The sequence below is a fragment of the Ctenopharyngodon idella genome, chromosome 23, assembly GCF_019924925.1.
Source record: "Ctenopharyngodon idella isolate HZGC_01 chromosome 23, HZGC01, whole genome shotgun sequence".
In the NCBI taxonomy this organism is placed as follows: domain Eukaryota; kingdom Metazoa; phylum Chordata; class Actinopteri; order Cypriniformes; family Xenocyprididae; genus Ctenopharyngodon; species Ctenopharyngodon idella.
In genome coordinates, this window is record NC_067242.1 from 11975402 (window position 1) to 11991273 (window position 15872).

General features: G+C 35.5%; 1 protein-coding gene across 3 annotated transcripts; it reads right to left on the reverse strand.

Annotated features, from left to right (window-relative positions):
• Positions 1-635: 635 nt before the first annotated feature.
• rnpc3 (RNA-binding region (RNP1, RRM) containing 3) lies at positions 636-15617 on the reverse strand. 3 transcript variants are annotated; one of them, XM_051882523.1, is made up of 16 exons: positions 15513-15617; positions 14242-14401; positions 14096-14143; positions 13899-14008; positions 11828-11917; positions 9767-9878; positions 9074-9142; positions 8717-8859; positions 7168-7293; positions 6872-7026; positions 3954-4121; positions 3521-3615; positions 1743-1801; positions 1453-1585; positions 1198-1270; positions 636-765 (listed from the first exon to the last, which is right to left on the reverse strand). In XM_051882523.1, exons 2-15 carry the CDS (start codon positions 14395-14397, stop codon positions 1202-1204), a joined length of 1533 nt encoding a protein of 510 aa, XP_051738483.1. In that variant the 5' UTR covers positions 14398-14401; positions 15513-15617; the 3' UTR covers positions 636-765; positions 1198-1201. The 3 variants fall into 3 exon arrangements, with proteins under 3 accessions (XP_051738483.1, XP_051738482.1, XP_051738485.1); XM_051882522.1 differs by having other exon boundaries at positions 636-1016; XM_051882525.1 differs by having other exon boundaries at positions 636-1050.
• Between the last annotated feature and the right edge of the window lie 255 nt (positions 15618-15872).

The window sequence follows — 15872 nt, forward strand, 5'->3', positions numbered from 1 at the left end:
TTAATTTTTTCCTGTTAATTAAGTGCATCATACATATCGTTCTTGGTATGAACAGGCCTGTTGTTCAGTTGGTCTTAAACTTGCAAAAAAATACCATGGGGCTGTGGTTGCTTTGTGTGACCGAAATGTTTAAAAGCATAAAATCTCATGCATGCTTAATGCGATGTCAAGAGCATCATGACTGATCATAAAAACCAATAACATTTGGAGTCCCTAAAATCAAAACTGGCGCAATGCATCCTGAGAATCTTAGATCTCAGAACTACAGACTAAAGTACAATAAACAAATAACAGCTAATCTTCGAGTCGAGCCAGCCCTGGTCACAGTCTTTCTTGTGTATTGTTTGTGTTTGTCTGAGCTCTGCTGTATTGACAGCACCATCTGTTGCTGTGCTGCTGGAAGATGAGCCGGCTGACTGATAGCGACTTCTAAATTTATTCTCCTTCACATCAAAGGCACATGTTGTGAGTGCAGAACAATACTGGTACCATTAAACATCAGGATCCGACCTTCTGCAACCTTGAGCGCACAAACAACCCAGATTAATAACAATATTACATAGAAAAGTATATATAAACAACATTACTATGAGAGGGTCTTGAAATAGGGCAGCAGTTTCAATGAAGATGCCCGATGGCAGTATTATTTTTTCCTTTTATTTTACTGTATTGCAAGACATATCAACAAAATCAGTTCCTATAAAAAAAAAAATATTACATTAGATGATGATGAACTTCAGCCCAACAGGACTCAACAGCGGCAGTCTGCAATAAAATTGGAGGGAAAATATGTGAATATTAATACGATTTATTTGCGACAATAAATTAATTTTTTTTTTATGGCTGAAGCAGAAAAATATTGCTTGACATTTGGAAGAATTCAGGTATTATTACCTATATTTTTGTATATAAAAATAAACAACTCAAATAACTCTTTTAAAGGATATTTTAAAGGATATGAAGTAAAGATGGAGCTCTCGTAGGCTCATGATTGAGGTAATTTGATGCAACATCATCTTAAATAAATAGAAATGGTGAGTTAAAATTTATCTGGAGAAAAAAAAAAAAAAAAATCAAGCTTAAAAATCTATCACTTATAATAAATATTCAGTACATTTTCACCATCCCACTCCAACATACGGTCAGCTTGAAAAATAAATATATATAATGTTGGTCTCAAAGTGATCCTTAACCCACCAGTTCAGTGTTTTTTCCCTCCTTTCTTTGGGTCAGCAGATTCCTGTTTAGGTTTTGCAGATCTGGCAAATTGCTGGAGTTTAAGTTAAGGCATGATGTTATTTGACAGAAAAACATTTGTAATAATAAATCCTAGGTGTAACGAGACAAAAACATAAATTCCAGTTGAAAAACACAGCATTTGATTTGTCTCAAGTGGATTTCTAGAAGCCTCTTCATTTATACATGTCTGTCAGAGTGTTAAACAAAGGATACCACCACAAGAGGTTTGTCGTTGAGTATATATCCATTGGTTTCCTTTAAGGCCTTCTCCGCGCTTCTCTCGCTGGGGAGTCCGATGAAGGCCTGACCTTTCATCCTCCCTTCTCTCATCAAAACAATATCAAACCTGACGGGAACAAGCACACTTATACATCAGCACATGTTCATGAAGAACTCGCCTTTATTCACCACTCTTGAGAACAGTGCTTTTCATTGGCTTTGATTGTGATTGGAGGAGTTGAGGCCTCAGACAAGGGCCTGAGGCATGAGACAGTGGTGCTTACATGTTTCTCTCCTCCTCTGAGGAGATGTCGATATACCGGCCGTAGATGAACTTCAGATCCTGCGGAAAAGATTGAGCTGGGTTATGTATCTGGTACTAAAGTGAGAATTTTGAGCCGTCAGGCTGTTCTAGACACATGCTGAAGTGGTATGTGATCTTAAGAATTTGCTATATGTAGAATACAAATATATATGGTATATTTGGAGTATACTGTAATGATACAGAGTAGTGATGTTGGTAGCACTTTATTTTACAGTCCTGTTCCCCATGTACATATTATGTACTTATTATAGTAATTAACTGGGTAATAACTAGGTAATAACCATGAACCTACCCTAAACCCATGCAGTTACCTTATATTACCAGTACTTTCTTAAAGTCCCCCTGTGGTGAAAATCAAATTTTTAATAATGTTTAATGTGGTGTTTTTAATATGCTTTAAGACAAACCATTTGCAAATTCATAAGTCAACACCATTGCTGAATTTTTTAAACTTAAAACTGCAGTGATCTAAAAACGCGGTTTAAAATCGCAGGTGTTTCTGACGTCACAAACTACCTTGTAACTAATCACGTCAAAGTGTGATTGTCAACGAGTGGATATCTGAGCTGGTGTGCTTAAGTGGAGGCGGGGCTAATTTGCATATTCATAGAACTGTGCATACTAAATGAGGCAAGGGTGTAGAGTTAGTCAAGCAATTTTAAGGCATTTTCAAGAAAAAAAAAAACATTTAAATGTGTCATTTTGGTTACCAATTATGGATAAAATTGTTGACTACAGGGGGACTTTAAGTAAGTACACTATAATTACACATACTGTAAAATAAAGTGCAACCATGATATCAACCATACCAACTAAAAATTTAGCAATCTTGAAATTATTTGCATGCTCACACTTGGTCAATTAACAAAACTGGTTCATTTTTATACATAAATTAATAAATTATCTAGTTATCAAGTAATTGTCCAGTCCAACTCAACCATTAAAAGATAAATGTATAAAACATATTTGTAAAAATAAAAAAATAAATAAATATACAATATTAAAAATGTTAAAAATAAAAATTGTTTAAAAAAATAATAATATTTATCTATGAATTAATAAATTATCCAGTTATCCAATAATTGTCCAGTACAATTATTAAAATATTTAAATAAAAATATTATTGTCCCAAACAAATATTTATTCATAAATTAATTATTCAGTTATCCAGTAACTATAATCATACAGTCCAACTCATCCACAAAAATAAATAAATTATATATATATATATATATAAATGTTAGTTAATAAAAATGTTTATGTTCATGTTAGTTCACAGTGCATTAACTAATGTTAACAGATACAACTTTTAATCTTAATAATGTATTAGGAAAGAAAAATTAACATTTACTAAGATTAATAAATGCTTTAGATATTGTTTACTGTTAGTTAATGTTAAAGGGATGGTTCACCAAAAAATAAAAATTCTGTCATCATTTACTCACCCTCACCCTAAATTTCTTTGTTCTGTTGAACACAAAGGAAGATATTTTGAAGAATGTGGGAAACTGAACAGTTCTGGGGCACCATTGACTTCCATAGTATTTTTTTTTTCTACTATAGAAGTCAATGGTGCCCCAAAGCACCCTGGTTACAAACTTTTTTCCTTTGTGTTCAACAAAACAAAGAAATTTATACAGGTTTGGAACAACTTGACGGTGAATAAATGATGACAATTTTCATTTTTGGGTGAACTATCCCTTTAACTAATGTAATCATCATGGTCCAGATACTTACTTTTTCTTCAACTTGCTTTGCAATATTCTTAACGTAAAGCCTGCAGGTTGGTTCTCCGGGTTCGTAGTTTTTAAACACAGACATTTTCTTTATCTCTGTAAATGTAGAAGAATCAATAAAAAAATAAATCAATACAACAGAAAGACGTACACAATCATGTGAAAAGTAAATCCGAAACATAAATAAAGTCATCAAACATACGATCAGGAATGACTGACTGACTTAAAATAAATACCACTAGCAAACATCTGAAACATGCAAACAGTCATATGACAACATCAAATATTAATTTCCTCTTTAAAGACCGATTGCATGTTTCTTGTGAATACTCAAATACAAATTCTTTAGCAGAGCTTCTCAATTCTATTTGATGTTCGGTGTACTACAAAGAAGAAGAGAGAGTGTTTGCGTGCTCAATTTGAGAGTCTTTCACCGTCTCTGGAGAGTCTGCCTCTCTCTAGCTCTCTCCTAGAGATGAACTCCGAGGGGATGTCCTCATCTTCCTCCCTCTCTTCCTCCTGTCTGGGGACCTGAGCGCTTGGGTAGATCTTCCCAAACCCTTCTGCGGCTTCCTGAGCGGAAACCTCCTTCTCTGCCGTGTCTAGGAAGTTGCATAAATATAATTAGAGCGTGTTTTGAACTGTCACGGTGCTCAATTTCAATCTGTTTGTGGCTGCCTGTTGCAGATTTCAATGATGACAAGTGAAAGGCGGCACTGAAGTCTTGTGTGAACATGCATCAAAATGACAAGCCTTTGACTCTTCAAAACAAACTCCAAAGCACAGGATTGTTTTCTTGTCATGCACAAAAGCAAAATCAATTCCTGTAATCAATAACAAAAGCACGTAAATACAGATAAAGTGGAAAATCTGTGCCAGAGGAAAACAGGCGAGCGTATTAATCTCTGAGGGTGACACTGGTGTGTTTGCGTGGGGTCACGCTCCATGGGGTTTCCTTTCAGGTTCTTTCATAGCGCAGTTGGAGATGTCACCTGGCAGTTGGCAGTAAGCCGTAAGCAAACGCGTACGAGGAATTATGGGAAGCAGCGAGGCTACACAAATCCTCTGGAAACTTGTCTGACAGATCTATAGTGCCTAATGTGTACTAGAGCAGGAAGTGCTGATAAGTTCCCTCAGAGAGGAAGATTCCTTTGACGTTTCTCGTCATTTAAACATCAGTTGAACGCGAGCATAATGGAAATAACTACCAGCCCTGTGCTAGTTTCTTTTAAAAAGAGGGTTGGGAAAGCTGTTTGTCTTTGACTTTGAAAGGTTTCCCATCTCCGTTTTTGATCATGGAAAACAAACAGGAAGATAAGATAAACAAAAGACAGGGGATCTCAATTTGAGAGCAGAGAATGACTTTTATTTGCTGTGTTTGTGTAGAGTGCCAATATTAAATAACTGCTAAGATGTATTTGCACCGAAAAGTTTAGTGTGTGTTTTATTTTGTTTGATAGTTCCGCCATTCCTGATTCCCAAATTAGGGTTGCACAATATACAGTATAGAAATAAAACTGATATCACGATATGACTTAGTGTGATTGTTAAATTGCACAGACTGAGATTTAAAGACCCCCTATGTTGTTTATATGTCTATGTGGTGTTTTTAATATGCTTTAAGACAAACCATGTGCAAATTCAAAAGTCAACACCATTGCTGAGTATTTTCTCCTTAAAACTGCAGTGAATCAAAGACACGGTTTGAAATCGCTAGTGTTCTTTACATCACAAATACATTGTAACCAATCCCATCAACATGTGGGGTGGGCTTTAGCATATCATTAACTATGGCTCAAGAGAAGCCAGGTTATCCCAGTACATTTTTTTTTTGTTGATATGAAAAATCGGGTACAATTAGCAATACAGCGGGTGAATTATGTATATGATTTATATTACTAGGTTATGATGAACTATATGCCTTTCTCCACTGACGTTCTAAAAAGCATTTCTAAGGATATTTTTAGAAGGAAGACTGAGATGGTGAACGGGAACATGTTTTGTGTAACATTAGCAACACATTATTAGCTGTTTGATAACGTAGTAAAGTGATACATTGACCCTGTATAATTTACTTTTCCACTTCTTCTTAATCAGTTTCTCGTTCAAACATATGTGGCTGAATTAAACCAGTATTGCCACTGTGCAGCGTTTACTGCAGTAAAGTTGACCGAGTGGATCAGGTATTCTGAGCTTGTGCGAGTGAGTGGAGGCGGGGCTAATTTGAATATTCATGATTCTGCGTATACTAAACGAAGTAAGGGTGTAGCGTTACATTCAAGCTATTTTAAGGCATGAAAAAAACTTTTTTCACAAGAAAAAACGTTTAAATATGTCATTTTGGTTTTAAGGAATAAAATTATTGACTACAGGGGGACTAAAACCAGTTCAGAGTGAACCATGGCATTTACACACATGTAGTGAGCTGCTGCTCCCAGCCCACCTTCCAGAAGAGGGCGGAGCTTTAACAGCTCGCACTTCGGTTGGTCAACAACAACAAAGCGGGAGAATCTCACGCAGCCAAAATGATGATTGTCAGTAACGGTGTTCAGCCTTACACTGTTCAAACCGGAGTCGGACACTGATGGAGAGACTCAGGAAGAAGTTACAACTTTTAGAATGCACCTGGATGTTTCTGAAAGGTTAGTGAATACATTTATGTAGTTGCTGTGGAGTTGATTCAACTCATCAACTAGCATGTGCCGTCATGTTAATCTTTTCTGCAAAACCCGTATGGACGCCCACTATACGTAGCGTACCTGTTTGCCAAACAGAGCCATACACACTAGGCTAACGTTTATGATTGCTATCAAAAGCTGTGAATGATCTAATATTTTTTCCAAAATATCGCTCGGACAGAAACGCTTCTTTTGCTAGGGTCAACTTGCAGGCTATCCAAGCTAACGAGACTCTAAATAGTGTTCTGTGCTCGTGAAACAATTATTCTAGAATGATTCATTCTTTCCAAATTTATAAGTCATGTGGTGAAACATTATATATTTTATATTCTATATTCTATAACTTCCTATACAGAAAAACAAAATATTGCTATTTTTACAATTTAATGAATTTTTTTCCAGTATGGTGCAGCCTTTTCCCGAATAAAGTTTCAGGGTTATCCTGACATAGGGGAGGGTCTCTGAGCCTCATGGCGAGAGCAGCTCGGCCTGCTGACAGCCCGATACATTAAATCTTCTCTCCAGCTGAGTCACTATTCTCAGGGCTAATTGCTGTGTTAATTGAGCAGGTCCGCTCAGGATGGATGGGTGAACCTGGGGCGCATTCGGTAATGCAGGCGGATAGATAAATGAATGATGGGATGGAAGGAGTGGCGGGGGACCTGCAGCCTTACCTTCAGTCGCATCTGCGAATTGCGGCTCTTGATTCTGTCCGGGCCCCTCGAGGATGGTGGACGCCTCAGCCGATATATGGAACTCAATTTTCTTCTGTCCAACCGTCTGAGGTTGCTCGAACACGTCTGCTGGCTGCAGGGCTGGGCCTGAGGGCCTGAGAGATACAACATTGAGCTATCAGCAAATCTCTTTGTATTCCTGAAGCTAGTCTTTTGAAAATATAAAGCGTTGTTTAGTTTTACTTAATTAATGATAAAGAAGCTTAAGGTTGAGTGAAATGCAGCTGAGAGTTTACCCGTGGGAATCCGGTTTGGGAATAAACAGGAGGTCTTTTAGTTTGGGTTTCTTTCTCTTGGAAGAAGTCTTTGCTCTCAGCGGTCTTTTGCATGGCTGGTTAACAAGGCCCATCAGTCTGATCATCCTTTGTGGAACGCAGAGAGAAGAAGTGCGAAGCTATTAAACATGCATGGCTTTTGAACGCAAGGCGAAACACGGCAACGAAACAAACAAACTGAACACTTTGCAGCTTTAAGCTGCTGCCATTCTGGAGGCTCACAATCTGTCATGAGAAAACGTGCCAATGCTGGTGATACACATGTCAAAAATACTACCACATTTATTTTTAGATATTGGACAAGAGATCACATTTACATTTTAGACACGTGGCAGGCACAAAATTTGTTAGTAATCTGTCTGTCTGCAGGGGAAATGCCCTGTAAAGCCAGAAAAATCAGATTTATTTTATCAGATTATTATTGGTTGATATTTTGATATTAAACATTTAATTGTACATGCTCATTTCTCATATTTTTACATTTAGGACTAATTAGTTAAATTATACATTTTATCATGGAATAATTATACACTACTGTTCGGTAATTATACACTACTGTTCGGAAAGTTCGGGTCGGTAAGATTTTTAAATGTTTTTGAAAGAAGTCTCTTATAGTAAAAGAGTAATATGATTTCTTTTTGAATATTCTTTAAAATGTCATTTATTCCTGTGATGACAAAGCTTAATTTTTAGCATCATTACCCTAGTCTTCAGTGTCACATGATCCTTCAGAAATCATTCTAATACGCTGATTTGCTGCTCAAGAAAAAATTCTTATTATTATCAGTGTTGAAAACAGTTGTGTTGCTTTATATTTTTGTTGAAACCATGATATATTTTTTAGGATTCTTTGCTTTACAAAAAGTTCAAAAGATGAGCATTTAGTCCTTATAAATGTCTTTACTGTCTTGATCAATGTCTTGATCAGTTTAATGCATCCTTGCTGAATAAAAGTATTAATTTATTCAAGAAAAAATCTTACTGTCCCCAAAATTTTGAAAGGTAGTGTATATCTAAAAAGATACTGCCCCTTTTAACTTAGCTACTGTATTTTAGCAGTAATTGGTGTGCAAGTATATTTAACCACTTACGTGACTCCGCCGAACACACGATCGTTGTCCAGCACTCTTCTTCATGAGCATTTGAGTGTGCAGTTAGAAACTAGCCTACAGTGCCATCAGCTGTTAAAACTAAGCTCAGAATCGATTCGAGAGAGAACATATCAGAATCAATCCAGAATCACTGAATTGCAAATCGAGAATCGATGTATTGTCCCAGCCCTAATAGCTATAGCGCCCCTTTTGGAAACACTGAAGAATGCAACACATACTTTGACACATTCAACACATACTTTACTACTGATTTTCAAATTAATTTCGGATACATTTCAGAACACAGCTTGCTTGCATACACAGCGCTTCAGACTTTATTTTGATTGCACGCATCTACTAATAATGTCAAACTTCTTAAACAGCTTGTAAGTAAATTAAAAAGAGGGAAAACCAGCTACCTCTCTTTGTCCTCCTCATCTCCACTCTCATACTCGGATTCTTCTTCACTGCCCGACGCCCCCTCCTCGTGCTCTGGCAGAGGAGGATTCTCTGGGGGGAAGGGTGGGGGCATGGGCGGCAGTGGGCCTGGGGGCATCTCAAACTGAAACGGTGCAGATGAGTGGGTTACACCTTCATGAAGCTCATCAATATTAGCGTAGCACTTATATTGATGGGATTCAGTGAAATGCAAAGCATCAGTGATGAGGTTGAGTTTTAATTCAGGCGATGCCTGACATTGCACATTCGTCATCATGCTGCTTGAATTGAATTTGAGATAAGATAAACATTTACAAAAGCACGTAATACCAACTCACCATTGGCGGACGAGCCGTCACTGGCCCAAATGGGCAGGGGAGGTTCATCTTATTCATCAAGTGTAGAACCTGTGGAGGAACATGTTCATCTGATGAAGAAAAGAGTGTGTGTGTGTGTTGTTTCCACACACCTGGTGCTGCATATTTCCTGGACACAAACATTAATTGTGACCCTGGCTCCATATGTAACCCAGATTGCTGTGTGGGAATATATTTAGGCTCAGTGATGGCTCTAAAACGGAGCTCTGAGCAACAGATTTAATGTGTTTAAATTGCCAGCCTGTTTCTCAGAAAGCTAGCGCCACCAAAAGGCAGTCTAGGAAATTATATCATGGTGTTTCACAAAGCGGTGTGGTGTAGCTTAAGGGAAAATGTTAAATACATCACTCATCCCTCCCACACGAGTGCGATATTAATACCATCAGAATAATTCCCTCCAAATATTGTGGTTTGATGTTTTAGAGACTGGACTCGATTCAAAAAAATCACATTAGTGCCACTCAGAGAGCTGAGAGAGAACATTTTCCTCTCTTTTACCTGATATGAACTAAAAACCTAAAAGAGGGAGAGAGAGATGCTGGTACACAAGAGGTAATCATATAGATGCGCATGTTTACACATTCCCAACATGAACTGATAAATAAAACAACGGAAAAAGATATGGGGAAAAAATTCTTTGTTGTCTCTACTCACTTGAACGTAGAACTTGGGCACGCTCAGAAGTGTATGTATAATGTTTGTCAAAATTCCACTTGAAGGAGGAGGGTATAAATATTTCAGCGTTGGATTTGTTTGAAATTTCAACCTGCGGGAGGAAAGAAAAAAGCATACATGAAAAATTGCCAGTCGTTCCAGAAATGCTACCCATGACAAAATGCATGAACATAATGGTGAAGCATAAATATAAGAGTGAGGTACAAATATTTGGCTGTGTTTGGTAAATACCCACGCTGGCTAAACACACCTTCATTTGGGGACGGGAAAACAGCTACCCTTAAATTGTTAGCTACAGTTACAGAAACATGTTGCCAACAAAAAGTAACTAATAACATTAGTTATTATTAGTAAATGTTAACAGTAATATTTTCTAACAACATTTTATAATTTATTATTTTTATGATTACAATCAGGTTATGTCTTTTCTGTAAGAATTTTACACACTCTATGTAAGTGTGTACCATCATCACTTTTATTACTACTACTCCCCAATACTGAATATTACTATAGTAATTCATTTAGAGCAGGCAATATATAAAATATTCACAATGATTTTGCTGGTGATATAAATATAAGCTTTTAATGTTTTTAAGTTTCATAAAGAGGCCATTAGAGAAGTTTAGCGATCCTTTGCCAGCATGAGAGCAGTAAGACAGAGATTTTAGTAACATTTTAATCATAATATTTGTAATAATTATAATTAAAATCAAATAATTTCGTAATATTATAATTATTATTAATAAGTTTCATAATAATAATAATAATAATAATAATAATAATGAGAATTTAAGTGTCCGCAATTAGATACAAAAAATTATATATATATATATATATATATATATATATCACAGATATATACATACAAACACACACACACACATATATATACTCTAGTGAAAAATAAATATACCAAAATGTATTTGAAATACATTTATTTTATGCTAAGTACACTACAAATACATTTGTTTATGTAATTAATATAAATACCCTGCAATTGTACTCTTTGGAAATTGAAGAAATAATTTTTAACTTTTAACTAAATTTTAACAATTTTGTACTTAATGTACTTAATACTGTACTTAATAAAAATCTTGCATTTAAAGACTGATATTGTACTGTGATCATACTATCCTTACTAATAGTAATATTAAAACATATTTTAGGCTTAATATCAAGAAATGTGCATTGTGCAATAAAGAAGTACAAATAAAGTTTAATTATAATATTTATATCAGTAAGTCTCAAGCGATATGTAAGTAAACATGTTAATGGATTTGTAGTATACTTAGTATAACATTTATTTTAAATACATTTTGGTATAGTTTTTTTTTTTTTTTTTCCACTTGGATATATATATCATTTAGCTGTTTAACATGTAAAAGGTAACATGGATACTGTGGAAAAAAAATAAGTGTTACCCACAACTCCAACTCCAAAATCCAACTTGGACATTTTATGATCCTTACTTTGCAATGGACTTCCCTCGCAAGTCAAATGCTTTGAATGTCGAGACTCTTTCAAGCTGAATTTGATTGCGTGTTCTATCATCGAAACGGTCTGCACCTCGTTCAGAGCATCACACCACTGAAAAACACGCTTATCAAGCACGAGCTGCTCTGGTGGAATTAAATAAATAAAAATCTGTCACGGCTCCGCTCGTTAAGTGAGGGTGAGGTGCGGGCTCCTTGTGCAAAATTATATCTTAGCCTACGGTCTCTTTATCAAAGGCCACCTGGTGCCACCACATGGCAAGAGCAGACGGGCTGTCACTGCAGAACAGACACTCTGAGACATGGGCCTGTAATTGGACATGAGACGGATGGTGACAGCCACTCTCCAACTTCCTCTCTCCCTCTTTCTCTATTCGCCATGGGCACTTTCTACAGAGTTACCAGGGCCTGAACTACTGACACCAGGTGCGGGATGTCAACCGAGAGTGTTAGCCTGTCTCCAATCTCCAGTGACATCATAAACACAGTGGCACGGGAGGAAGTCAATGAGCGGATCAAACGCACAGAGATGCATGTGCACACCTACCCCAGACTGGGAGCAATGCTGTTGTCCACCATAGGAACATTGTGTTGCTGTTTTTCTTTCTTCCCCTTTTCAGCTTGAGCACCAGCACCACTGAAACATAAGGAAAAGTATTATGGGGGCGTTTTATTATAAATATATGCTATGCAAAAGTAATGCTACTTTTACATTTACAACAAAATATCTGAGTTACTTTTTCAAATAAGTAATGTAAGTTACTTTGTTTTCCCATTTATTGACTGACAGCTATCCTGTCTCCATGTTGAGAGAAATCAGGAGTAAGGTCATGTGTAAACATGATGTTTATTGTAGTTCTAGACTAAATGTGAGCAGGCATTTACTCATCTCACTTGCAAAAAAACAGATTCAGCATTCCTCAAAATTAATAAAAGTGAAATGCACAGAATACACAAACTGCAATAATTAAATGTTAAATAACACAAATATACTTTATATATTTTATTCTCACTTTATTAACCAATGTCTTAGCTGCTGACCTTCGATGATCCAATTCAACCATATAAGCAAAAATGGGTTTAGACAAACATCACATTCGTGTTTCTTTCTTTTTTTCTTTTCTTCTATTTTTTTGCAACCCAGAATGGCAACACAGCTGAAAGGTTTGTTTGAGCTACACCCTCTACTGTACAGGTGAGAATTTGCATTTCCTTCATCCCGAGACTTATTCATTTCACTTTTGGTGTGAAAAGGCCTTTACATTTGCCAAAAAAAAAAAATTAATACAAAACAAACAAGCAAGCCCAGCCCAGGTGAGAAAAAATAATGCTGAAGCAACGTAACACATTACTTTCCGTAAAAAAGAAACACAATTTCTTCCTTTTTAGAGAGTAACGTGATATTGTAACAAATTACTTTTAAAGGTAACTTTTCCAGATACTACATATAAGGGTGTTTCTTCAACTATGGACGTTTTTGGTCATGTGACCTTTTAGAAAATAAACTCTCTTAAAACACATTTGTCAAAAACTAGTTTATTTGTCTACTAACAATATTCAGCAATGTATATACATACAACGTGTATATACATCTACCTAAATTTCAAATTATGAATTGTGTTTAATATGATTCTGTGTTGGAAATAACATTTTTAACATTTTTAGAATAAAACTGCAGACTATTTTTTCTTGCTAAAGCTAATTTCATATACTTCTTTTGGCATAAATTTAAAATAAATACAGCTTGATTAGAAATGACACACAATAAAAATATTTTTTACAACTTAATTTTTCTTTCTTTTCTTCACACATCACAAAGCTCTTATTTTATGTCAAATAAACTGACAATGTTGTCGCAACTTTTAATAAAACTTTACAGGCAAAATTGTTGGTCAGAATTTTTTGTAAACAATGTATATAATCTTTGTGAATATTAGCAATGTTTTTAAAATATATAAGTAAAATAAGTTTGACAGCTTTGAAAAGCAGCTAAAATAAATTATGAAAAAATGAAAAAAAGAAAAAAAACCATTGTTAGCTACAGTCAAACCAAAAATTATTCAGATATTTTTGATATATTTTACTAGTGGGTGCAGGACACTATAGTTCATTTATGTAAGTGAGGATAGCAAAATAAAGTAAACTGTGACATATTATACCCAAAAATTCTTCATACAGTGGACTACCAGCAAAATTGAAAAATTTGGAACCAAAAATTATTCAGACACTTTGACCTGACCATGTTTTGCTTAAGTGCTTTCTGACATAATTAGGATTATTTTTTTCTGACACAGTTTAACTCTGAGATCTTGTCATATTTTATTACCATTTTTTTTAAACTATAGTAAATAAACTGTATTAATGAATGAAATGTTCAAGCTGTCTGAATAAATTTTGGTTTGACTATATATAGAACTAAATGAAATATGCTTGTTTAAATCAACCCCTGAGACATAAAAGTGCCCAAATTTGAAGAAACATCCTTAAACACAGTACTGATAAAATATAGAAATGGACAGTTATCCAATCAGAGACACGTCTAGACAGCATATATATGAGAGGGAGGAAGGAATAGGAATAGCTGAAAGTCTATTGTTATTATTGATTTTGCCATTTACCTGTTAGACACAGGTGGGTCTTTCAAAACACTGACACTGTCTTGATCTTTAGCAAACTCAACCACTAGTGTGTGACCAAGGATTCTCAGCTGATGAAGTCTGTTTAGTGCCTGTGGGTGAAAAGAAACAATTTGGTTTACTAACATGTCGAAACTATCTCTTAAACCACGAGAGAAGTGTGTGTATTTTAATTGTACCTTAGAGGCTGACGTCTCACTGCTGAAAGTCGCAAATGCCATATGCTTCTGCAGACGACAACACAATCAGGTCAGCTGTATTTATTCATTGCATCATTTACCCATAGCAATTTGCAACTTTCATACTTGCAAATCTTGTGACTTACTAGTGGTCCCTTCTCTGACAGCACTCTGACAGCGGAGGCACCAAAATATTTGAGCAGATCTTCTTTCTCATCTCTGTTGAGTTCTCTGGGCAGATGCCGTACGATGAGGGTTTTGCTTTTCTTTGTTTGAACGTCGGCCTCATCCGTCTCTGCCATTATTCTACATTCAAAAACAAACAATTAAGTCCATCAGTAACTTTGTTTGTTCATGATGAAAATGGCATGTGCATCTTTAAAGTGAGCAAAAAAACATATTTTCATTGTAGTTTAGTGAGTCAAAACAAAGACTCGTTGCATTATAAAAGTTACAAGTCACTTAATGTCCACAGCTTTCCTTTACATTGCATGCCAAATTAAAGTTAACATCAATATAACTGCAATAATGTGCATAATACATTAAACCAATTTTATGTTACCAATATCAAAATAATACATAATAATAAATGTTTGCTACATATTTGACCAAAAAAAATAAATAAAAATTTAAAAAGTCATTATTTTATGGTATTTCCCTCCCAAATTCCCATTACTGTAACAGCAATAAATATATCAATCCTGCCCAGACTCATTAAACACAGCAAAACTGAATAACATCTCAGAATTATAATGTAAAATAATAAAGCATCATTATTTTTGCATTACAGTAATAATAATTTTCACACTAACGAGAACTTGTGAGGGAAACGGTTCAAAGTTTTCATAAGATTCAACCAGATAATTATTACCTTCATTATTATATATTATTACGTATATAAAAAATATTAAATACAACGCATGGGTTAATTCATTTTAGATCTTTTAAATACTATGACAGAGCATTTTTTTCATGTCATGTCGTGTCATTAAAACTGCAGCGTATCTGTCCGGAACTGAATTTAAGCATCTATTGTTGTTCAGGGGGAATGGAGTTCTGGAAACACAGTATCTGCACAGGCTAAAGAGGACTATCTTGTATCTTTCCCTTAACAAAGACTGAGGGAGACGTTGAATTTGAAAGGAGTACGCTGAAAGGGGTAACAGGCTTAAGATTTTGTTCGTAATTAAACAGTTTCGAAATTAGCAAATGTTGAGAGGATTTATTGTGAAGTGAGCCTGACAAAACATTAGCATCAACAGCAGCAGAAAACTCGAATACAGATGAACGAGCACTTACGGTTAAAACAAAAAAGCAATGAATAAATCATTGCGCTACTAAAGAAATATAGACCAGCATAAAGATATTAAATGGCACATATGATGGGTTAAGAGCGAGAGATATGAGACACACATACCCGATTCAAATTCACCCTCTTCCGCACTAAGTTTGTGGGCGTGTCTAAGGAAGTCATGGAAATCGGATACCTGATTGGTTGTTTGCGGGTCATTTCCTTCACTGATTGGTGCGCCCCGCACATCAATCACAAACGGTCAAATTCAAGAAAACCTTTTTTTGGGGGGCCAGGAGATGGCACTGCTGGTAACGAAATTAATCAGTATCAGCATCTGGTCAAAGCTTTTTCAGTATTTATTCAGGAAAGAGGTGCTTAACTTTCAGACAGTGTTAATCATCGACCTCAGAATGTCAAATTCTATATTATATGAGCTGTTTTTATTTATTTATTTTAACTAGATTCAATGGTTGAGCTTGATGA